Genomic DNA, 25,196 nt, shown 5'->3' with positions numbered 1-25,196 from the left:
AAGGGTGTTTAATCATATGATATGGGAATGTGATCAACTATATTTCTCTCTTGACTCTCTTCTAGAAATAATCGTTAAAACAAAGCTCAGTCAGAGATACGTCAACTGAATATATACTACATTCACACAATTAAATATGGGCATCATTTAAACATTTTTCTCTAAAGAAAACTCGTTTGTAAAGCACTGAACAGCAGTTATCAATCATGGCTTCAAGTTTGGGACTCTGTTTTTTCAGCAAACTGCAAATTTACATGAGAAAAATGGCATATGCAAAGTGAGACAATCTCCATTGGAGTGGAGCCAGGCCAAGCAAGACAGAGAAGTGAGTTAAGGCAGAGGGGCAATACAGGGAAGGAAGACAGTGATACCTGCACCCTTAGCCACATTTAAAAGTGAACGTTACTTTTTACTCTTAACATATAACCCCACAGTTACCTGGAGCTTTTTGGGGAGGTTCTTCTTCTTGCACTTTCTGGTATGTTGGCAGAACACAATTAATTTTTTCAACACTTTTTTCACTTCTGGAGGGAAGAAACAGTGTATTTGTTTTTTACATTTTAGATCATTTAGCATTCATAATAGAATTTTAATAACATGTCACCTTGTGTTATGCACCTCAAAGAAGGTGGCACTAATTCGGGAGGGAGAGTTAATGGGAGAGGTTGCCCAGCTTTGGCCACATCAGTTAGGTGCATGGCTAATATGAACTCTTCTGCTTTCAGCTGTCCATTACCATCAATGTCAGCAAGTGACCTAGGAAAGATAGAACAATGTGCTGCATTAATAAAGCTAAGAGATCAAGAGGCAGCAATACCTGCTTGGTGCAATATCATCCAAGAGACACAATCAAATGGACCAATTTTGAAAAAGTCAATTTTGCAAATCAATATAGGAAGGGTTTAAACCAGTGGTTCCCAACCTTTTTTTGACTAGGGACCACCCTCCAACATTAATACCAAAAGGGTTATGAATCAGTTTTTTGTCAACTTTAGATTCAGTTTGCTTATTTGGTGTGTTGATTCAGAAAGTTGCATTAATAATAATAATAATAATTTATTTATTTATTTATTTATTTATACCCTGCCACCATCTCCCCGACGGGGACTCGGAGCGGCTTACATGGGGCCAAGCCCAAACAACAAGCCACAATATAAAAATACAAATTGCAGTATAATAAACAACATAACAAAAGGTTTAAAACATCAAAACATAAAAAACAATATACACAGAACATAAGAACCAAACATAATGACAGAGAGCGGGCTGCATGTACATAAAATGATTTTAAAAACTCCGGGTGAGATAAGGGGGCAGAACTAACCTAAGGGATAACTCACATAGAGACAGGAAGATAAACAAACCTCCTGGGACAAGAACATTGAGGGAGCAATAGCATTGGACAGACCCCATCAACTCTAGTTTCTAATACATAACATATGCCATCCAGTAGTCACCATCTGCTCGCCCAAAGAAAACCATATTTAAAAATCTAGAGCTTATATGGTAATAGTACAACAACAACAACAACAGAACTTTATTTATATACCGCTCTATCTCCCGGAGGGGACTCAGAGCAGTTTCCAAATAACATCATCAATACATACAGAGTAAACAACATAAACATAAAATTAACAAAGCAATATAAGCATAAAAAATCACAACAGCACATATATATTTAAAATAATCCTGCATTTCAAGGCAATTTAAAAAGGCCGGGCCGAGGCTAGTGCCATTTCTAGTCATCTTTTGTGAGTAGTCAGCTTCTCCCCTCCCGAAATCCCTGCTGCCTCAGCACTATAAGAGGGTTTCGCGAGACCAGTTGCTCTTGTTGCTACGTGGTTTCGAAGTAATGGTGTAGTAAGGGTGAGGCCGCAGACCATATTTTCGTTCTTGCGGACCATGGTGGTCCATGGACCACAGGATAGAAACCACTGCTTTAAACCTTGTATGTGATACTTGGAGGAAGTGAGAACATTAACCATGCTATGTCCTCTTACATTTTGCTCATTTTAACTGGAGAATTAAACCCATGCTTCTTGAATGGCAAAATGTTCTTAGGGTTTCCCTTGAGAATAGGAAATCTTTCACCTATTTACTTTATCAGATATTCTTTATTCTAAAAATTAATTATTTTTATAATTATTGGAGATTTGTATTTTTATTATGTGGCACCGAATTGTTGCCAATTGGAAGCTGCTCTGGGTCGTCCCCCCGGGGGGGGGGGGGGGTTGAGAAGGACAGAGTAAAAGTATTTGAAATAACTGAAACAGCAAAAATTTGAAAAGAAATGAAATAAATATAATATCCTTTTGCCACAAATCTGCTTTCTAAGGATATAAATATAAAATTAAAAATACTACATTACTGATTACACAATATGGATATCTTTATTTGCAGTACAACAAAAACAACATTTTATTAAGGTCCAAAGAGCCTTATTGCACCGTAGGTATACAAGGTATGCAGTTTACTGGGATTAACAACATCCAGTTGATTAAACACACAAATAGGTAAAATTTACAACAGTAAAAAACTGCTTAAAACACACGTTGGGAGGAGCTCCATATGTTGCTTGCTAACAGATAAGACTTTTAATAGACATTTAACGTATTCCATGAAAGTATTTTCTCAGCTGTCCCATTATAGATATTAAGAGTGTAGGAAACTTTCAAGTTGCTGATAAGAGCTCCTTTGCTAGTTGAACATGGGGCGAAAGAAACGCATGCGAGATGTGGAGGCTAACACTCTCCCAACATCTCCTCCAACAGCCAAGCAAAAGAGGATTGCTGACTTCTACGCACATAGTTTTTCAGCTCTTGCCGAAAATGATAATGTGGATACTTACAGTATTTTATTTATATCTCTTTAGAACCTACCCTATGTTTGGTAACATTTTAATTCTATTACAAATACTACAAAAGTATAAGGGTCGTATCAATACACATGTCAACTTACCAAATAGTAGCTAACTGGGTCTGGGATAGGTTTGATTGCAGTAGGGCACTTTTTGCCTGGAATCCTTAGAAAATCAAATATTAAATTGTATTATGTATGTTAACATGAAAATCTATTTCATATTAGAAGTGATGCGAACTATAGAAAATAAAGCAAGAAACTCATTCGTTCAAATCTCAAAAACAAGCCCTCCAGGATATATTTCCTGCACAATTCTGTATAGATCAGATACAATCCTATTCTCTGAATTCAAGTTCCACTTCAATCAGTAGGACACATTCCCAAATAAATGAGTAGAGGATAGCAGCCCAATTTACTGTAATGAACACCCACAGACATAAACATAATTTCAATCGTATATCTAAAATGGAATTCCACTTCCTTATTTTAGGTTGACGAATTAAAAGTTCATTTGAGAAAATTACACAACATATAACAAAGGGATTCTATAAGCAATTTCTTTTCTTTAAAATTATGACCCTCTTAGGGCCCTTCCATATGACCACATAACTCAGAATATCAAGGCGGAAAATCCCACAATATATACTTTGAATGGGGGGGGGGGGCGGCGGCTTCCAGACAGGTCCTATATCCAAGGATTTGATCCCAGATTTTCTGCTTTAAACTGAATTATATGAGTGCGCACTGCCAGATAATCTGGGATAAACAGAAAACATTGGATCACATCCTGGGATATAAGAGCTGTCTGGAAAGGCTCCCAGTTCAAAGCATATATTGTGGGATTTTCTGCCAGTTCAAAGCAGATAATGTGGGATTTTATTCAGCTGGGTAGAAAAGGCATTAGAGTTTCTTGTTATTAGGAAAGCATGGAAATGTTTTATGAAACAGCTCAAAAAGAGTCAAGAGTGGTGCCTTCAAGTTACCTGGTAATCAATTATTGGGATTTATGTTTCAGTTTTTAAGGATTTTATTAGTTAACTGTACATTTAATTTTATATTGCAAGTAGCCCACCATCTCTAATTTTTATATTGTTCTCAGACCCCTTCTACATTGCCATATAAAATCCAGATAATCTCCTTTGAACTGGATTATATGGCAGTGTAGACTCATATAATCTAGTTCAAAGCACTTAATCTGGATTATGATATTTGATAATCTAGATGAGTGGTTCTCAACCTGTGGATCTCCAGGTGTTTTGGCCTACAAGTCCCAGAAATCCCAGCAAGTTTACCATCTGTTAGGATTTCTGGGGGTTGAAGGCCAAAACATCTGGGGACCCACAGGTTGAGAACCACTGCTCTAGAACATAAACTTCTCTATCTCAACAAGAGGGAAATTATAATCTTACCACAAGAAGACTCTAGACTTGATAATTTCTTTTGGTGACAGTGAATAAGCCTGAACAGACAAATAGTGTCTTGCAGTCGTATCCTACCTCATGCAATCAGAAATGTAGACATAAGCAATTCATGCATTCCACAAATACTAATTTGCCTTACTAGTCGGCATGACAATGAATGTGTATGTGAATACTTACCTGACAAATATCCACTCATTCCTTTATCAAGGCTATTAAATTTTTGCCTGTATTTTAGCCGGGAAGCCTGAGGAACTGCCCAATCTGAAGATCCAGTCTTCGGTGAATTCCCAGTTAGTGAGGTAGTTGAAGAAGAATTTGAACTGCAATATGCAAAAAGGCAACAAATTGGACATGATTATTTTGCACATTAACATGTTCAATACATATATATAATAGCTTCTGCATTTCCAAGCATACTCTTTTCAGTGAAACTACTTAGATTACAAAGATTAACAGAATGGTGGTTCTATTGAAAAAATATAAGTCTATAACTAAGCAATATCTTGTGCCTGAATATCCATACCTACTGGATCCTAAATCGATCAAGGACTGTGTCTTCTGAATATTGGCACCACCAAATCCTCCCATCATGGGACTATATGAACTGGAATGAGGCAAAGCTAAAATAAGAGGAAATTGATACAAATTAATAGCAAGTTAACTTCATATACTCAGGGGCGGCTCAACCCATTACACAAAGTAAGCATTTGCAGTATAGTTGATTTTGCCCAGGGGCGCTCTTGAGGTGCTCTTGGGGGAAAATAGACCGTGACATATGCGAGTTGTAGTTACTGGGATGTATAGTTCACCTACAATCAAAGAGCATTCTGAACTCCACCAATGATGGAATTGAACCAAATATGGCACACAGAACTCCCACAATGAACAGAAAATATTTATCAGTGATTGGTTGGGGGGGGGGGTGCCAAAATACTGTTTGCTTACCATTGAAAATTACCTAGGGCCGCCTCTGCATATACTACACCATGGCATACATTTGATTCCATGCCAAATAGAATTGGGGCAGTTTTGAAAGAATTCTCAGTGTGGTGTGCTAATGATCTATTGTATGGAGCCAACTGCCCTTTCCCATTTATTCTATACACTTCTCCACTTCCACCACAACTCCTAGGAGCCCCCGGTGGCGCAGTGGATTAAACCCCTGTGCCGGCAGGACTGAAGACCCACAGGTTGCATATTTGAATCCGGGGAGAGGTGGATGAGCTCCCTCTATCAGCTCCAGCTCCTCATGCGGGGACATGAGAGAAGCCTCCCACAAGGATGATAAAAACATCAAAAATCATCCAGGCGTCCCTTGGGCAATGTCCTTGCAGATGGCCAATTCTCTCACACCAGAAGCGACTTGCAGTTTCTCAAGTCGCTCCTGACACAACAAAAAAACAAAACAACCCCCCCTCCAAAACTCCTGTCCAGCCCCCTCAAAAGAGGCCTCTTGTTAATCCCAGTGAGGTAATAACTTTAAGTCAGAGGAGGACAATTACAAATTTTACACTCATTCTGCCCTGACAGGCCCATGCCACCCACCCCTATCTTCACCACCAGTGGGGAGGATGTGCCTACTGGAAACACAGCAGTGACTACCCCATTCCCCACTGTAAAACCATCCTTTGGTAGGGTGGTCCACTCTCCGGAGTGTTGTGTGGTCCTCTGAAGATCCTTCAGATCCTCTGGAGATGCCAGCCACAAATGCAGGCAAAATGTCAGGAGAAAATGCTGCTAGAACATGGCCAGACAGCCCGGAAACCACACAAAACTCCAGTAATTCCGGCCGTGAAACCCTTCGACAGTGATCTCCCCATTTGCTTTCCTCTTTGCCTTCTTTACTGTGAGGAGGGAGTGTGGGCATCATCACCACTACATTAACTCATATAACACTCCTACCACAGTTTGCTTTGTTTTATTTAATGAAAAAATGACTATTTAACATTAGCAAATTCATTTTCTAATTAAGTTACTTTTTAGCATTTTTCCAATTTCTTATATATTCCATCTAAAGACAAGGATTCCTGTTCCTACTCATTTGGGGAAAAGCAATTTCCATATTTGTCTGAATGGGAAAACAGAATCAGGAAAGCAATTAATCACCTCGCAGCAATATTCTTAAAGCTTTTTTGTTTTACTCTCCTAGACTGGTCTTGATTTTAACAAATCCTAAAGACTTGGTTTTAGCAGGGGAAATGACACTTGTTTAAGTCCCATTAATACAACCCATTGCATCAATAATAATGATAACACTTTATTTGTATTCTGTCCTATCTCCCCGAGAGGATTCAGGGCGGATTCCAGCATATGCAGACACAAGGCAAACATTCAATGCCTCTAAACAATGAAACACAGATACACACAGATAAAGGTAAACAAATACAGAGTGACTATACTTACTTGAAGAGTAGGACATGGGTAATGGCTGAAGGAGGCTGGCTGTCCCATTTGGCAATGACGTTGTGCTGACAGAAGGCAGCAGGGGAGCAGAAATGACCAAGGGTGGGATGGAAGTTACAGAAGCAAAAGATGACATGGGAGCTAATGGTGTGATTGTTGGAACAGACGCTGGAACAGACAGGTTCGGCATGCTTCCCATCCCTGAAAGAAGAATTGAATCGTCAGCTTCCTTATGGGTGGCTCCTACCATATGGGACTCTCTCCTAAGGGATACACAGCTGAGCAAACCTAGGAGCCGCACATAAGAGCACTGCAAACACTTCCCCTGGGATTTCCTTTAAGTTATAGTATTTGCAATTGAGAGACATTTACAATGACATTTTATGAAATATTTAAAATGGTTTTTATATCTGATCTGTCCTTACGAGTATGCATTCTATATTATATTGTATTCTTTTTATGATAATACTATATGATGAAACATTAACTAAAAAACAATGTTCGCAAAATAGCTGTTAAGATGCTGACGTTCTAACAAACTAATTTTCAATAACAATCCTTTGCCCACAAATGATTGTGTTTTATTCATGCCGCTACATGACCACAGGGTTCCCCTTCCTCCACTCCACAAAACCATACAATACATCCCGGACATTGTAGAGTAACAGGAGAGATAAGAATAGAAACTAAATTAATATAAGCAAGATACTCTTTTTAACAATGGATGGCCTCTGGTTAAAAAAAGGAAAACAAATATTTGACCATGTACCTCTGCTGAAAGGCCAGGGGAATATTACATTTCTTTTCCTCAAAATAGTTGACCTTCCTGTCTTAACATTGTTTTTCAAAATCCTCTTCGTGTAAAAAGAAGTTCTGTAAGAGGCATTAAAAGCCAAACAGCAACAAAACCAACACCAAGATCTCTTGGACACATCAAACAGGCCATTGCTGTTACTTGATTTCTGATCATCATCATCATCATCATCATCATCATCACCATCATCATCATATGCCAAAAAAGCTCATGAGAACCAATGCAATACCACTCCTTATTGTATTCATAAGATTTATATTGAAGTGTGGTGACACATCAAAATGATATTTAGCCATAGTCACATTCACTGAGGTTTGGGGCACAAGATCCTTGTGAAAGTAAAAACCATGAATTTAAAAAACTTTTTTTAATCTGAGAGAACACTGATCTAGGAGTCTCCAGATCTTGCAGTCCAACTCAACTTCCACCAGAATCGAACTGGAAGATCTAGACATTCCTACAGAAATGTTCTCTTTAGGAATCTTTAGTCCTCTACAGTCAAACATCTGGCTAAAGCTGACCACAGAGTTGCACTGGAGGACCTAGAGATTCCTAAAGTGAACATTTTAATCAAATCCATGACTAATAACATCCACAAAAGTCAAACTCACAAATGCAGAGGAATGACTCTACTTCAAACATATATTTTTCACAAGTATAACAATTTACTTTCACCAAATATTTACTGGATTTCGTCATTACCAAAACGAGCAGACATCAAGGGAGAGAATACTGGTGCCTGCTTCATGACTGGAGGGAGAACCACAGGAAGAGGCTGGCCTTGTAGTTTTAACTTGATGAGTTTCATAGCTATGGAAAATTCCTGTTTGTCCATTTTCCCATCTTTGTTCAGATCGGAGAGAGCCCTTTAGAAACAAAAAAATATATATGCACACCAAGTGAGTCTAAATCTTACTGCATTTCCAGAGCTGGCGAATAAAGAGTGTTTTGGAGGATTGTTTTAGTTGTATGATCTCAATGAATTTATTTTTCCTGTATTTTATTTTTTTATTATTGATGTACACCACACTAGGAGAGGTTTGGTCTAGAATTCACACAGAAAGGCTGAAAGTGAAATAAATACATTTGGTAGCAGAGGTCCCAGTAGCCTTTTTCCATTGCATAGAACTGATTTTAAGAGGTATGAGGTGAAATCACAAGGTGGGAGTTAATCCTCTGGTGATGGTTTTAGTTCCCAAAATAACATTTTTGACCTCAGAATTCCTTGTAAAATTACTAAAATTACTCTTCGGAGGATGGGCACTGGCTTTCTATGGAATATCCAAGTTCCATAAATGACACAAATGAATCTGGAGTGATCCCAAGCAATCAATCCTATTCCCACCCCCATCTCAATTTCCACCTTTTCTCCCTGTCTCCAAAGGGCTTGGTGGGAATTCCAGAACTAGTGAGGTGCCAGTTCAGTTGCTAGAAGGATCTATTATCAGGGATCTGCTCCAGATAAGAGGCCTATTAGGAAAAAAGGGTATGCTCAAGATGATGAAAACACTCAACTATGGGCAACGAACCATCAAAGAATCTGAAAGAGGAGAGGATGGTAGCATATATACGAGGGGTATTTTTTAAGGTCCGTTTTGTTGTAGACAGTAGTAGTTCGCACGCATACCGCAACGAGCGCGTGCGTCGTGTACCGGCATGCCTTGGGAACAACTGTGCTCAGTTTCCGCTCTGTAGCTAACCTGTACGGTTCTGTTCTGTGCTTTAAAAATGTTTAAGACTATCAACCCACCCTCCGCATGTGAGGTTCGCTCAGTGATACGGTTTTTGTCAGCAAGGAACCTGCCTGCTGCAGAAATTCATCGACAGATTTGTGAAGTGAACGGTGATACTGTTATGAGTGAAAGTGCGTAAGTGGGTACAACAATTCAAAGATGGCCGTGACATCCGGTCGCCCTTCTTTGATTACAGACGATTTGGTGGCTTTTGGTGGTGGCAAGTTTTTATGAAGAGGGTATTTTAAAATTGGTTCAGAGGTATGATAAGTGTTTGAACAAACTTGGCAACTATGTCGAAAAATAGAGTGAAGTATGTACTTTCTGAAAATAAATTTACTTTCTTGAAATAAACTTTCGTTGTGTACTTATGTTCAAACGGACCTTACTTAAAAAATACCCCTCGTAAATAAAGCCTCTAGTCTCCTCAGAACTTTTGCTTGGTTAACTGTTCTTCAAATTAATAAAAAGGATGGGCAGAGAGCGTATTTTAAAAATTTAATATTATTGAGTGGATTACTATCTATCACAATGACATTAGCAGATTTGAAAAAAACAATGTTAATGGAAGGGACAAAATACTTCAGAAGAGGTAATCTGAAGTGTGCTGCACCAAAGACAGGTGGTATACATAATTTTTTAGAGAGGGCAATGAATTATCATGTTATCGACTGCATATAATGTGTGCTTAGAAAGGCAATGTACAATATTTTGTTACACAAATGTTTGGGAACTAATGAATATCAACCACAACTGTTACAGAAGCACACCCATCCAGGAAGACAAAATGGGGAAGTCAGGGGAGAAGCTGCAGAGAAGAAAACAGTGTTTTCTATTTATGACTGAGTAAAAATACAAAGTCATAAGGGAAACTCGGAAGAGGGAAACATGCTTCCAAGAGAGCCAATAGCAGTTTGAAGATTTTAAAGTAGGCATGTGATTCTCCCTGATAATATGGGACAAAAAGGCTACAGAGTGGGCCAAAAAGTCACAAAGAGCTCTGATGCCATAATAACTTTTTGAAAATTATTTCTTTAAAGATTTTATATGTCATGTAATGTCATCCCCCACTATATATAACACTATGCTATTGTAAATTAAAACAAAAAATAAAGGTTACTAAACCCTTATGTGACTATTGGCCCACCCTGTATTTAAGATTTTCTCTGGGCAAGTGAGTGAGAAAAGGCATGATGTACACCATGGCTTCCTTAAATATTTTGAAAAAGGATTATAATTTAGGTCCTGCAATATAATCAGCAGAAACCATGAATCTTGTGATGTAAAGTTCGCTCATTCCCTGAGTTACAAACATTCAACTTACAAACAACTCATAATTAACATGGGGAGTTAGAGGAATCTACCCCTTGGAAGGGAAATTAATTCCTGAAAGGGTTACCATGGGGAAAAGGTGTCCCCGATTAAGCTTTATCACCAATCCTTTTTTTCATAACAAGCCAAAATTTTCAAAATCCAATTATCACAAGCACATAAAGTAAGGTGAAATCCTCTGAACAGGGGCACAGAAAGCAAAACAAACATCAAAGTTAAAAGAAAATAATTTTTGGCTGGAGTTACACTTAAAAATGTGCCTGTTCCAACTTATATACAAATTCAACTTGGGAACAAACCTACATAATCTATTTTGTTCGTAACTTGGGGATTGCCTGTACTTCATTGTGACCCACTGCTTAAGGACAAGAAGTAACTCTACAAAACAATGTCCTACTTTTATTTTTATTTTTTGCTTTTTTCCAATTCTGATTTTAAGAACATTTTTATAAATTTAATTGAAGGGTAAGTTCTTCAGCTGAAACAATTTAGCTCATTTTTAGATTTTTTTTGTGTGTCAGAAGCAATCTGCAAGTCACTTCTGGATTGAGAGAATTGGTTGTCTGCAAGGACGTTGCCCAGGGGATGCCCAGATGTTTTGATATTTTACTATCCTTGTGGGAGGCTGCTCTCATGTCCCTACATGTGGAGCTGGAGCTGACACAGGGAGCTCAACCTGCTCTCTCCAGATTTGAACCGCTGACCTGTTGGTCAGCAGTCCTGCTGGTACAAGGGTTTAACCCACAGCACTACTGGGGGCTCCTATATTTTAAAAATAGCACCCAGCTAGGACTATCTAACCATATTTGGCATTCAATATATTTTGTGTTGGTTGAAATCTGTATTCATAAAAGAGAACAGGTGCAGGTGTGCATGCATGGATGCTTGCATATGCAACTGGCTCCAAGATCACCTGAAACTTGGCATGGACAGTAAAGGGACTTCTGGAAATGCAGACTGTTTTGCTTTTTTAAAAGAATAACAATTCGTTAATTAAATTTTAATAGCTTGCAGTACTGTCTTTATCTATTTTATGGTCAAGGACACAGGCAAGCCTGGGAAATCTGAAAAAGACCTCTGGATGGGACATAGTAGAAAAGTGTGTGAGAGAATGCTAGCAAACTTGCAGGGAGGGTTAAAGGGTTTATAACTCAAGCAAAGCTAGTATTTCAGCTACTTTTAATGCAAGTGTATTCCTTTTACAGATTTTGATAGATTTAGCTGACAGTAAGCACTACTGAGCACAGTGGGCCTTACTGTAAGAACAACAGTATTTTTAAGAACTACATCATCAATCTCACAATATCAATTATCTACATACTTAAATCTATATATATTTACCATATTTCAGCCAAGATTGTAGATGGTAAACCTGACTGCAGGAAAAACGTACGAGCTTGATCACCTATATGAAAACAAAAGAGGAAAAGACAGGGAGAGGCATCACAATACAATTCTGTAATAATAATAATAATAATAATAATAATAATAATAATAATAATGTTTATTTATACTCCACTTTACTCTCCAACAAGGAAGTGGCTTACATTAAAGCTTTTCAGTACAATGTATTGTCAAGGCTTTCATGGCCGGAATCACTGGGTTGTTGTAGGTTTTTTTCTGGCTATATGGCCATGTTCTAGAGGCATTCTCTCCTGACATTTCACCTGCATCTATGGCAAGCATCCTCACTACCTCTGAGGTAGATGCAGGCGAAACGTCAGGAGAGAATGCCTCTAGAACATGGCCATATAGTCCGAAAAAACCTACAACAACCCACTCTTCAGTACAGTTTAAAACAACAACAACAACAACAACAACTTTATTCTTATATCCCGTCACCATCTTCCCGAAGGGATTCGGGGAAGCTTACATGGGGATCAGGCCTATTCAACAGAACTAAAATATAGCACAGTAAAATAAATTAAAACAAAAACCATACAAAAATCCTAGAAACATTAAGCATCAATGACCAACAACCAGTAGCCGAGCACAATGGGTGTGTTGAGAGGGTGGGGCAAGTGCTTGTGCAATACAACTGCAGAGCAAGGCTGGCAGTAAAGTGCAAAAGCCAGATAATTAAATTAGGGCTAGAAGGGCCATGTCAATTGATGAACCGATTAATCAAAAGAACATTGGAACATCCAAGTTTTCAAGTCTTTACAGAGGGTGGACAGGGTGGGCGCTAAAATCTACAAATATATAAGCAATAGAACAGAATTAAATGATGTTGGTAGTTTAAAAAATCAATTACAAACCAAAACTGAACTAAAAATCAAAACTAAGAATTCACAACTAAAAATCACAGCAGCCTCTGACAGAATCTAAAAGCCTGGTGATTTTCCCCCTTCCCCAAAGCACACCATTAAAAAAATCACTTTTTTGTGTCCTTTCTTTCTTTTCTATGGTGTATGCAGTTAGGCACCTGCATGGGTATTTCCAGAGAGTGGCTGGCATCCTGTTAGCAGAATACAGGTATAAGTCAACTCTTCCTCCCTCCACAATAACCGAAGTCACTCTGTTGGACTAACTGTAAAACTGCAGTCCACACCCCCCTCCCCGATCACTCTGTGCCTGGTGAGGAGGGGGCAGGACCAGAAGAACAGCTGGCTACATTTCTGTCATCAGATCCAAAATAGCTATATTATAAGATCCTCCACCCCAGAGGGCCTTGGCAGACTCACTTTCCACTGAATAAGGAAGAGTCATGGGGGAGATGCAGCAGTTTTACAACAAGCCTGTCATTTAGTTAACAGCACATGAAACTGTTTGTAGAACTATTATGCAAAGGTATAATTTGCATCATGTTCTTCCTGAATAGTTCAGGAGTTTATAACAAGAGGAAGACAAATGTAAACATAATGAAATGAAAAATGTCAGCTAAAAGCAGTACAGCTGCTCTGCAATAAACTGAATTTTTAAATTGAAAGAGCTCTGACACCAGGAATTGCAAAATACAGGTAACATGCTTTATGTCTATTCTACTGTTCAAATTATACTAGTGGACGAGACTTAGTTGTGTAGATGAAGAAGATAACGATCCAATATATACAAACAACATGTGTTTAACAATTTCTCTCCAAACATTTTCTAAAAAATTATCCACTGCAGTGTAGGACCTTTTTATTTTCACAGTGCTGAGGTCTGGCTCTGCATCTATTAATTATCCAGGAGGCTTTAAGTATGAAAAGGTGGATCTGAGAAGAAATTCTGTTTGATTGATGGAAAATTCCTGTAGGCTACTGGGTGGGGGTAGAGGTAAAAGCCGAAATACGCAACTGAGAGTAGGGCTGGGGCAGCCACGTGTGAAACCCTTCTCTCAGTAGAATGACACAGCTTGCAGCTGAGTCCTCCTGTGAAAAAGACAGTCTGGGCAGTCACACGCAGCTGCCCAAGGCTTTCACAAGAGCCCTGGGCAGCTATGTATGAATTCCTCCTCTCAGCAGTAGGGCATGGTGGGTGAACACACCCTCCTGCAGAGAGGAGGGCACTGCAGCCATACATATCTGCGGAGGGCTCTTTTGTGAGAGCCCTAAGATGTTGTGTGTCAAACTCTCCTCTCGTAGGAGGTGACAGGCCCTGGGCAGCTGTATGTGAAATCCTCTTCTCAGTAGGAGGGTTTGGCGGGTCACTGCTCTTTCCTGCCAAGAGGAGGGCCCTGCAGTTATATGCATCTGTGCAGGGCTCTCCAGAGAGGCTTTTCTAGCAGGGCCTTTCTAGCAAGATTATATGATGGGGTTACACAACAGGAAAACTGTGACAGGTTGATAAATATCAGCGGTTATATATGCAAGGGAATACATCCCCTCTCTTAAAACCCATCTTGGCATTAACCAGGGGAAACACATTACAATTCATATGTTCCTTTAAAATGGCATAAAAACAAGAACAATCCTCTTCCATGATGTTGGAGAATATATAGACAAAAGATTCCTTATTTGTTGGGTGCTCTCACCTGAGCTCTTGGTGTCATGATCTGTCAACTGCAAAAGGCCACCTTACTTAGATCTGCATGCATCATTCGAAAATACATCACACAGTCCTAGACACTTGGGAAGTGTTCAACTTGTGATTTTGTTCTAGGAGGATCAGTCTTAACTATCTCACTGTGGATTTCTTTGGTCCTGGATAAGACTTTTCTTTAATTCCGACAGTTTTGTCTCTGATCAGCTGAACTGAGGAGCCGCGGTGGTGCAGTGAGTTAAACCCTTTTGCTGGCAGGACTGCTGACCAATAGGTCAGCGGTTTGAGTCTGGGGAGAGCGGGTTGAGCTTCCTCTGTCAACTCCCCATGTGGGGACATGAGAGAAGCCTCCCACAAGGACGGCAAAACATCAAACATCTGGGCATCCCCTGGACAACGTAGATGGCTAATTCTCCCACACCAGAAGTAACTTGCAGTTTCTCAAGTCGTCCTGACATGAAAATAAAGTTGCACTGAGCCAGTGGGCTTCTACAGAAGGATTGATGTGCTGGTGAGCTAGAATTGACCTTTTATTTTTTCTTACAGATAAGCTCTCTCAGGAGCCTTGCACAGCTGTGGGTCAGGAAGTCCCACGCCTGTGCCAATCATCCCCTTGGCCTCCCCTTCCCCATGCCAACCTTTCCCTGCGCCAACTGTCCTCCTGTCCTTCTGCCTCCCCCTCCCGCTCCAAACATTGGCCTCCTCCCCTCTCTCCCGGCCTGCCCTGCCTGGCCAAACAGTTTGCCCATGCCTGCCTTAGAGAGTGGAGGGAAGAGGAGCTGTTTTATATGCTATTTTCCAATAATAATCATAATAAGAACAATAATAACACCACATAGGAATTAAAAATGAAGAATAACAGAAATGTTTCTCTTTCTAACTATAACAAGGGGCAACAAGATTTTTTTCAATAATGAAATAACTTTGAAAGTAACTTTTTAACCCTGGTCTGTCATGAGGACCTGGAGAGTTGCTTACCTCTCAAAGTTATTTTTAAGGATGAATTTTGAATGCATAGGTCAGTAGTCCCTTGCCCTATCACTTCCCTATGTTGTGCTCAATAGTACAGATGAAAATTGGCATGATGAAAACACACAGAATTGTATCATATTCTCCAGTGTTAATGTTGCACGTAGAACTTGCAGAAGAGCAATAACTGGAGAGTGATGGGTGCTGCCAAATCTGAAGCACCTCCCATTTGTATTTCTAGTGGTATGTTATAGCAAATTTGAGCCAAAGCCAAATGTGTGAAACTGTTCTAAAAAGGAAGGCCATTGATTGCAGGAGCATATACCAACCTGTAACATAACCCCCAATTGGTTTAAGGCTGTCAAACTGCTTGTCATACTTCATTCTTTCTTCAGGAGTGATCGCCCACATGTTTGGGCCTCCTGAAAGACAAAAGGAAATTACACCTTGAAAAACAATGTTGGCACATGGAGGGTCAGTTGAAGGAAAATGTTTGGAAACAGTTCCCTAAAAGATACCATTATACAGTATCAATAACTTTGTATTAAAGCACAATAACAATTAATTTTAAAAAAAGAAAAACCTTCAGATTTGCTAACTATGCTAACCACAGAGTCAGCAGAGATCCCTGCGGTGAAACTAGCACTCCTGGGGGCGACTGCACCGCATTCCCTTTTGTTCTATGCTGACGGTGTGTTTTGCCAAGGCAAGAGATAGACTGGAGTTGCGGCCAATCTTATGCTTTCAGAAATGAGGACCAGGCACTGCTTCTTTACACTGTAAGATGAAATCCGTTTGTGCCTACTCAGTCTCAGAGTTTCTATCTTGAGAAATGCAGACTTTATAGTTATAACATTTGGCCTATTTTTTTTAATATTTCTGGATTTTTTTCTGTGTACATTTTTGTTGGACTACATGCCCATTTTGAAGGTTTAATTCCAGGAATCAAGTTAAAAACAAATTAGAGAAGAAACAAAAGTGGTGCTTCTGAAGTTGAAAATTCTCTGTTATGTTATGATTACTAACAAAACCCAATATTTATTTTTTTCTGAAAAGGTCCCACAATCACAAGAAGAAACCTTGCAGCACACTACCTTGCTACAGGCATCTGATACAACTCTAAAATTAGGGAAATTGATTCTGATCAAATATAGAAATCCACTGAATGTTCTGCCTGCCTGTTGTTGCCACAGAGAAATGCAACGGGACTGAAAGGAAAAAGGGGAGGAAACAGATTGTGCCACCCAGTCAAGTTACCGTTAACATTAATGGTGCCAGGAAGGAGAGGACAGACCAATATTTCGCAGTCAAGGTGTCCTTCTCTGGGGAGGGGAGGGAGAACAGGCTTTGTTGGTAGTTCAGTTGCCTCAGCAAGAAAATGCCACTGAGCACCAGGGCTTTCTAAACTTTTTCCTATTTGCAACCCCATTCAGCACAAGATTTTTTTTTTGTGCCCTCGGGAATGTAGGTGTATAAAAATAAAACATATACTGATAACAAATCAGCATTTGCAAGGCTTGCTAAACAGGCTGATTTTCCTTTTGGTGGAGTACAGCGGAAACATTTTCTGCAGAGTCCACTGTAAACACTGCTAACAGGTTTGTGCAAATGGGTGGTGTTCAGAAAACTTTTATTGTTGCCAATTTTTTGTGACCCCAATTTGAGCTGTTGGGACCCACAGTTTAAGAAGCAGTGGAGTAGACTATAATTATTCAGCCTTTATGTTAATTAACAGTTAATTTTGTAAATGAAAACCAAAGTGGCATTTTAACCTTCTAAACTAAGTGTTATTTTAATTCATTAGCAAATAAAAAGAGCTAGTTATGTGTGTTTTACAAGTGATAAAGCAGCAGTACTATACAACATAGCACTGAAGATGGGGGAGGGGGATATGTGGAAAGAATGTGCCTCACCTTTTTGACTTACTTGAAGGAAAAACGTGTTCTACTTATCTCACATAGGAAACACAAGCATGCAGTTTGCCATTTGTCCAATAATTTAATGTTGCCTTGCTCACGTGCAGGAAAGCAAAATTTTCTATCAGCTGGTAAACATGTTCATATTTAATCTAACTCTATGCCTATTCATTTCAATACTAAACATCTGCAATGAAATAAAATTATTTGTTTTGAGAATATATGTGCATTTTAAATTCCTGGCAGCGCACTGCAGATACTAGGGATATAAGACTACTGTCCTTGTGAGTAGCCAGCATTCCTTTTATAACAAAACAGTGAGATGATAAAATAGTAGAAAATTTTCAAAACTGATTTCCAAAGTAATAAAGTTCTAAACTAGCATTTGGATAAATAGCAGCCATGAGATGGACTTGCAATGAGTGCTGTAAAAGGAATTTTCTTGGTGAACCAAACAGAAACAGAACTTATGACAGTAAAAATTTTAAGGAGCCTTCCAGGCTGCGATTTAATACAGGAAATCCCCAAGTTACAAACAAGAAAGGTTAGTATGTAAGTTGGAACAGGTACATTTTTTAAACTCCAGCCATATGTATGTGTGTACACACACATCCATATAAGATTTGGATAGCATGGGAAAGGGTCAACATTCCTGTGGAGTTTGTTTTCCTGTCTGTGCCCCTGTTCAGAAGATTTCACCTTGCTTTTTGTCCCTTTGATCATTGGATTTTGAAAAAAGGGCTTGTTGTGGAAACAAGGATTGGTGATAAAGCTTTAGTGAAGATATCTTTTCCCCATGATAACTCTTTGAGAGTAAATTTCCTTTCCTAGGGATATATTTCTCTTACATCCTGTTGTCTCAGTCCCATTCTTAACTATGAATTACTTCTAAATCAGATGTTTGTAACTTGGGAAATGCCTGTATATATTTATTAGGACTGCCTTCAAGAAAATAGGAGGGCTGACTTCTCAGCAAGCATTTACATCAGCTGTCCTGCACATGCTGTCCTCTCTTAGTGTGATATGAATTAACAAGGACTACAGTAGATTCACTGTATCAAAATACCCCAAATTTCAACTGGTCTGATTAACAAGGGCACAGATTGCCTTTCACAGCTGAAGTACTGAAAGAGCTGTCACATTGTTTATAGTGTATGTTATAATCTTTCAATACAGGGGAATTAGCAGCTGCTAGAGGCAGATTATGTTACAGTGGATGTTTGTGTTGAAAACCCACAGAAAACATGTGCCTTACCTTTGGAACATATTCTAAGCAAGCTACTTACCATTTATGCCTGTAAGAATCTGAGCCATCATGATCCTGAGTGTTTCGTGCTAGCTGTCAGCCATCTGCAACCTAACAAACATTATACCATTAATAATGCAACAAGGGTTGAATATAGCTCAGCTCCAATAAAACAAAAGGAAGTGCCATCCTCCTCAGTCAACAGGCTTGACAACAAGCAATACAAATCTTCAAACCTCTGTTGAAAACACTCGATTCATTTTGGATGGAAGGCAACATTTTTACTGGGTATAAGATACAGTTTTGAAACAGACAGTATTTTCAAACTCACAGCAGAATAGTAATGCTGTTTCCAGTCCCTTGGCAGAGTGACCCCTTCCCACCGCCCACCAATATGGATCATCAGAATCCCAGCCTCCTCTCACTCTGGTCCTAACTGGAAAGTTTCTGTGTCTGCAAGTTAGAAGAAAATGTTCATGTAAAGGCAAGTCAAAAAAGGAAGGGTTAAAAGTGATAGAGTTGATGCCTTAGACCAGAGGTATGAGTAAACCAAGTGTCACCATTCCAGTGTAATACCATTGTGAAAGCTGTCTAAGTATTTCAAAATCTGAAACATCCTCTCTACAAAGTAAATTACCAACTCTTAGAGGAGTAATTTCTGCTGAAACTACCAACAGATGAGGAAACTTCATTTAATCCTAAACAGTGATTTAAGCCCAATGCAATTACATTTGATAAAGTATTATAGAAATTGCTTCTCCCTCAGCTGAGATTTAAGCTAGTACTGTGTATAATTGTGGATGGGGAGGGCGAGAGGATAAAATAATTCATTTAAAATTATCTAGAAAATAGGAAGATGTAAGGTCCTTTAGGAAAAAAATACACAGAAATTATTTAAAGCATTCAGCAAGATTTTAAATAAGAACTATTTAAAATTATGGGAGGAATTAACAGAGATAGAAAATCTCTCTACAGGCATTTTTAAGACTGCATTACACAGTCTGCTGAAGTCTAAAATAATGTAATGACCATGTAGTGTTTTTGCATCAATTCGGGTTTCTAGTTTTTAAAAAGGGCCTTCATAGGTCTAACTTCAGTCCATCTCAGAAAATAGCTCCAAATATCCTATTGTGTGATCTAAATGACAATATTGACTGTTTCTGATCCCACCTCCCAACATTTGGGTGGGTTCCACAGGAATGCAAATGAAGGCCCCATCCCTCTACAAGTTACTTAAATGGGCACACTGTCTTCTTTTGCAAACCATACTGCCCTCTCCTGTGTCCCCTTGCTTTCCACAGGCTGATATACCAACTTTATATTAGGAAAAAACAACCGTCTTTTGTTCATTGGCTAGCAGTAAATAAATACGTAAAATGTATGCACCATGCAAAAAGGAATATGGCTGTCATAAGCCAAACATTCCATTCTCAGTATCATGATCTATTTTGCCTTGCTGGCTCATGACTTCATCACATGAAAGCAGGGAAAGCAGAGAATTGTCTTCTTTTCATAAAATCATAGAGTTGTAAGAGATCTTGTGGGCCATCCAGTCCAAGCCCCTACCAACAACGAGGAAAAATGTTGCTGAATTTACTACACAGGACTTCAAACGGTTTCCAAAGTACCAAAAATAAGATAATGTGGAGGTTTTTCTTGCCAGTTTTGAAAGGACTTGCCAGGAGTTGGGAGTGTCTGAGGCAAAAAAAGATGGCACATTTGAGACCACTGCTCTGTGGTGAATTAAGTGAAACATGTGCAGACTTGAGGGATGAGGAGATCTCTGATTATAATTTGTTTAAAGAAAGAGAGAAACTAAGGTTTGGGATGACTGCAGAATAAAGCCGAAAAACCTTCAGAGAAATAAAACGCAAGGCAGGTGAAACACATTCACAACTGGGCTGTAGGTTAGACAAAGCGTTGGACAGGATTGAAGGATTGAATCCTTGAAGGCTTCAAGGATTGAAGGAAATAAAGTGAAGACTTTTGAGGAGTTGAAGCAGCTTGTTAGTTTGGAACAATTTTACATATTGGTACCACTCCAAATGAGATGGTACATAAAAGATAAAATAATTAAAATCATAGTAGGAGTTGTCACCCTGTTAGGTGAATTTGAAGGAGATTTTGAAGGAGGACATTTTTCAGTTCCCTACAAGAAGCTGAGATAATGGCATCCTAAAGGGAAGGCTGAAAGTGTGAACGCTAACCCTATGAGATGGGACACTCTTCCTTTTAAGACCACCACAAGTGTAATCTGTTTCAATTGCCAACAAGATGGTCATATAAAATCAGTATGCCCAAGCACAGCTTTTACGACCCCTCCTAAGTCTGTCAAGGTAGTTCAACAGGCAAAACAGGCCAGGATGAAGAAAGATATCATTTTGTGGGAAGAGAGAAAACAGCTAGTTGTCCCACTACTGCCTCAATATCTTGAAATTAGCTCACAATGTTCCCTTCAGTGGTCACCCAGGCATTAATAAGACCAGGGACAGAATACAAACTAGGTTTTACTGGCCGAACATGGGGAAAGACATCAGGAGCTTACTGTAGAACTTGTGAAGTATGCCAGCTAGTTGGCAAAGTGAGGGATAAGATCAAGGGACTTCTGCAAACTATCCCTGTGGTGACCACCCCATTCAATAAGGTGGGGGTAGATGTTGTGGAACCCATCTGCAGGTCACTCAAGGTGGTCATTGTTACGTCCTCACAACAGTGGTTATGCAACCCAGTATCAGGAAGCCCTCATGTATTTCAGGAATATTATTTCATTTGCCTAATATTGCCTGGCATAGTGCTGATGTAAAAATGATGTTTCCTTTACATTTCATGCCATAACAACCATACCATAACAATCTTATTCAATTTATGACTGCAAAATTCCTATCATTCCAGATATCCTACAACTTTTGCCATGTTGCCAAAACTGGCAATCAAATGGTGACAAAGAGTACACAGTACAAACTGCAAGGAAAATCTTGATATAAAATGACTTATACATTTTTCTTTTAAGCTAGGGGTCAACATAACAGTAGCTATTGCATTTAGCCTTGCAGAATTGTTGTCTGTGTACATCTTTCTTTTTGTTCTAATTACATAGAAATGGAATCACATGTTCACCCTTCAACTTGGAAATGTATGTTTTGCACTTTATTTGAAAGCAACAGAAGCATAGCTTTAGAAATTTAAAAACACCCACAGTACAAATTCCTTAAAAACAGAACTGTGTTTTGAAGGGTGAGCCACAATGTCACCAGGAATCTGGTGAACATAGAACCACAGACTTTAAAGAATACCAAGGCCCATCCAGTTTAACTCCTTGTCATGCAGGAACACAAATGATCATCCAGCATCTATTTAAAAACCTCCAAGAAGGGGACTTCATCCCACTCTGAGGCAGCATATTTCATTGGAGCACAGCTTTTACAACCAGGAAGTTATTCCCAATGTTTAGGTGGAATCTCTATTGCTATAGATGGAATTTATTGATCCGTATTTGAGGGTGAATTCAATGGAATAATGGGAGTTGTAATTCAGTGAGCACCAGAACTATTTGGCAGAGAAAGCCAGAGACTTCATAAAACTACATCTCGCATGATTACGTAATACTGAGCCATGATAAGGTGCATCCCTAGGTTCCAGAGCAGTAGAAATGAACACAGTATTTCAAGTGGTTTGACCAAAGTAGAATAAAGTTGTTTTATTACTTCCTTGCTCACACGTTCATTTTATAATCTACTAAGACTTCTAGATCCCTATCTCATGTACTGTTGTCAAACCAGATGTTACTATCTGTGTATTTTGTTTTTTTTCTGGCTAGTAACTTACAGTTCTCCCTGATTAAATTCATTTTGTTAGTCTTGCTCCAGCTCTTTAATCTGTTGAGATCTCATGCTGTCTTCTGGGGTATTAACTATCCCTCCTAATTTGGTGTCATTTGCAAATTTGATAAGCATGCCCTCTATTCCATCATCCAAGTCATTGACAAGGATGTTGGATAGTATTGGGCCCAGGACTGAACACTGTGGCACCCACTGGTCACTTCTCTCCAGGATGACAAGAAGCCATAGGTAAGCACCCTTTGGATTTGGCCAATTAACCAGTCCCCAAGCCACCTAACACTAGAATTATGTACCCCACATTTGACTAGCTTCTTCATGTGAATATTATGAGGGAATTTGTCAAAGGCCATACTGAAATCAAAATATGCTACATCCATTCTTTTATCTACTAAACTTGTAGCTTTACCAAAAGGGGAAAAATAGATCAGTCTAGACTTGCTTTTGAGAAATCCATGTTAACTTTTAGTGAGCATGGTATTCCTTACTAAGAGCTTAGAAATTTTCTGTTTAAAGATATGTTGTACACCGCCGCGAGTCGCCCTAGGGCTGAGAGCGGCGGTTAACAAATGCAGCAAATAAATAAATAAATAAATAAATTTAAAGATATGCCCTATCATCCTTCCTGGTATTGATGCCAGGCTGACTGGGCAGTAATTAGGTTCTTTTTTTTACCTCTGTTTAAAGACGGGAACATTTGCCTTCCTCCTGCTGGAACTTCTACTGTTCTCCAGGGAATTCTCAAAATTATTACCAGTGGTTCTGAGATTAACTCTGCCTGTTTTTTTAAGGCAAGTGGATGGTGACAGTCTAAACCAGAAGGACAGTATTGAAAAGTAACTCCTTGTCTGGGTGGATCTCAGAAATCTCCTGTTGTCGGAATGAAAAGGTATATGCCAACAGGCTTTCAGAAATCTAGATAGCCCCTACTGCGAATGCTTTCTAGCATTATGCAAAAAATCTCCATGTGTAACTTCAATTTCTTAACAAAATTAATTACTTTTAGCAAATTTAGTACAGCACAACAAATGTTGCTTCTGGGGACCAGGAACAGTTCTACCTAAAAGTCTGAGAATGTCTCCGTATGTGGCACTGGTTTTATGGCCCCCATATGAACTGGATATTCTAATGCTTGGAGCAAGTGTTGGTTTTGGGGCATGACTTGAATTGTGGGACCGAACAAATTGGCCTGAAGAGTCTGTAGCCAGAACCCAGACATCTGAGAAAGTTTGCTCTCAGAGGTGTGTTAACTCCGGAAGGTATGCTCACTCTGGGAGCTGCTTGGCGTCACAGTGACTGATAGCCTGCAATTATTCTTAGTGCCTATGGCACCAATGTCATGTAGCAAGATATACAGACTCAAGGGTTTCTTCTACTGGCATTTTCTGTATGTGCACTACAACTCTTATCATCCCCAGACATTATAGCCCATTACCGATTAAGGACACCATGAGAAGTGAAGCGACAGTGGCAAGCCAGGATGCATGTAGTCAGAAATGGCCAGATATATATAAGACTTACATATACATAAAGATCAGGAATAATACCTCAGGTACTAGTATGGCAAGTCTGATTAAGAGGGCTTTAGACTAAATTCTTGTGACTAAAGAGGATATTCTAAATAACACCCCAAACGCAAGATCTAAATACAAGGATGTGAATTGTAGAGGAGGGAGAAAATGGGATCCACAGTAAAACTAACAATAAATTAATAAGTGAAAATAAACATGGTTTTCCATATGTCTATATGCCAACACACAGAGTTTCAGAAACAAACAAGATGAGCTTGAAGTTCTAGAGCGGAAATGTTTGTGCAGTAAGTTCTGCTATAATACAATAGTTACAGCTCCTTAAAAATGAGTGTTATAAAAAAATCACATTCTAAAAATAATAGGACTAACGAGAAAAATAGGGTTAGGTGCAATTTTCAAAATGTATCACTAGTAGGTAAAATGTTTAGTTTGTCACAGGTTTTAACTAATATACTTTAATTATAAGCATAAATGGTGACTTTTATCCTTGGAAAAACATGAGAATAAATATTTATTGCAGGTTGCGGCAAAGTACCCCCAGCCTCTGGAACCCTGCTGAAAAGGGATCCCCAATACTTTAAGCAGCTAATAATATTTGTTATGCCTTATCACTGATGAGCCTCGACTTGCTACAGCAGTCAAATGTTGTGCGAATGATCCCTCTCTCCCCCTTCCTCATGCCTATTCTGGCTTAAAATCTCATTCCTGGCTTGTAAGTGCTCCCTCCCACTCCTTCCATCTACCTCACTTCAGCCTCTCACTTCTTAAGCCTATAAGACGTGGGTAGGTTGGGTTGCTGTTTAACAATTCAGAGAAGAGATGCACCAATTTTGGATGCTCAACATGGAGTCACATTATAGTCAATTAGGAGTTTGTGTTATGCAGATGGTATTTCTCTAATAACTGTGTTAACTGTGTAAAAACATGCATTACAGAAGAGCTTACTGTATGGCTTTACAGTTGTAACGAACACCTGGTGTTATGGCTCCTATGATTAGATTATATTAATTGAAGGATGACATAACTGTTTCAAGAAGAATAGATGTAGCAAAGAAGTAGGAAATCTACAAAAACAGATAAATCAAAAACATTTGGGTAAAAATAAATGGAGAATCAAGTAAATACAAACAATATTGTGGTTAGATCCTATACAGGTCACCAAACCAAAATAA

At 39.0% G+C, this 25,196-nt stretch overlaps 1 protein-coding gene across 6 annotated transcripts in view; it reads right to left on the bottom strand.

The window, feature by feature from the left end:
- The window catches only part of ITSN2 (intersectin 2), an 88,066-nt gene that overhangs the window by 54,616 nt on the left and 8,254 nt on the right, over positions 1 to 25,196 (bottom strand). For 3 of the 6 annotated variants that reach the window (XM_060785196.2, XM_060785188.2, XM_060785204.2), the window contains exons 2-11: positions 18,697 to 18,767; positions 15,824 to 15,916; positions 11,904 to 11,967; positions 8,200 to 8,363; positions 6,684 to 6,884; positions 4,804 to 4,900; positions 4,458 to 4,600; positions 2,959 to 3,022; positions 619 to 756; positions 439 to 524 (exon numbers count right to left, since the gene is read on the bottom strand). In XM_060785196.2, coding sequence (XP_060641179.2) covers positions 439 to 524; positions 619 to 756; positions 2,959 to 3,022; positions 4,458 to 4,600; positions 4,804 to 4,900; positions 6,684 to 6,884; positions 8,200 to 8,363; positions 11,904 to 11,967; positions 15,824 to 15,916; positions 18,697 to 18,727 — 1,081 coding nt within the window. In that variant the 5' untranslated portion in view covers positions 18,728 to 18,767. Of the gene's footprint in view, positions 1 to 438; positions 525 to 604; positions 757 to 2,958; positions 3,023 to 4,457; positions 4,601 to 4,803; positions 4,901 to 6,683; positions 6,885 to 8,199; positions 8,364 to 11,903; positions 11,968 to 15,823; positions 15,917 to 18,696; positions 18,768 to 25,196 lie in introns of those variants that run through there. The other 3 variants (XM_060785222.2, XM_060785240.2, XM_060785213.2) reach the window with 2 other exon arrangements.

This window comes from Anolis sagrei, chromosome 1 (assembly GCF_037176765.1).
Source record: "Anolis sagrei isolate rAnoSag1 chromosome 1, rAnoSag1.mat, whole genome shotgun sequence".
NCBI lineage: Eukaryota > Metazoa > Chordata > Lepidosauria > Squamata > Dactyloidae > Anolis > Anolis sagrei.
The sequence above is the reverse complement of the archived record's forward strand: the minus strand, read 5'-3'. Positions and strand labels throughout refer to the sequence as shown.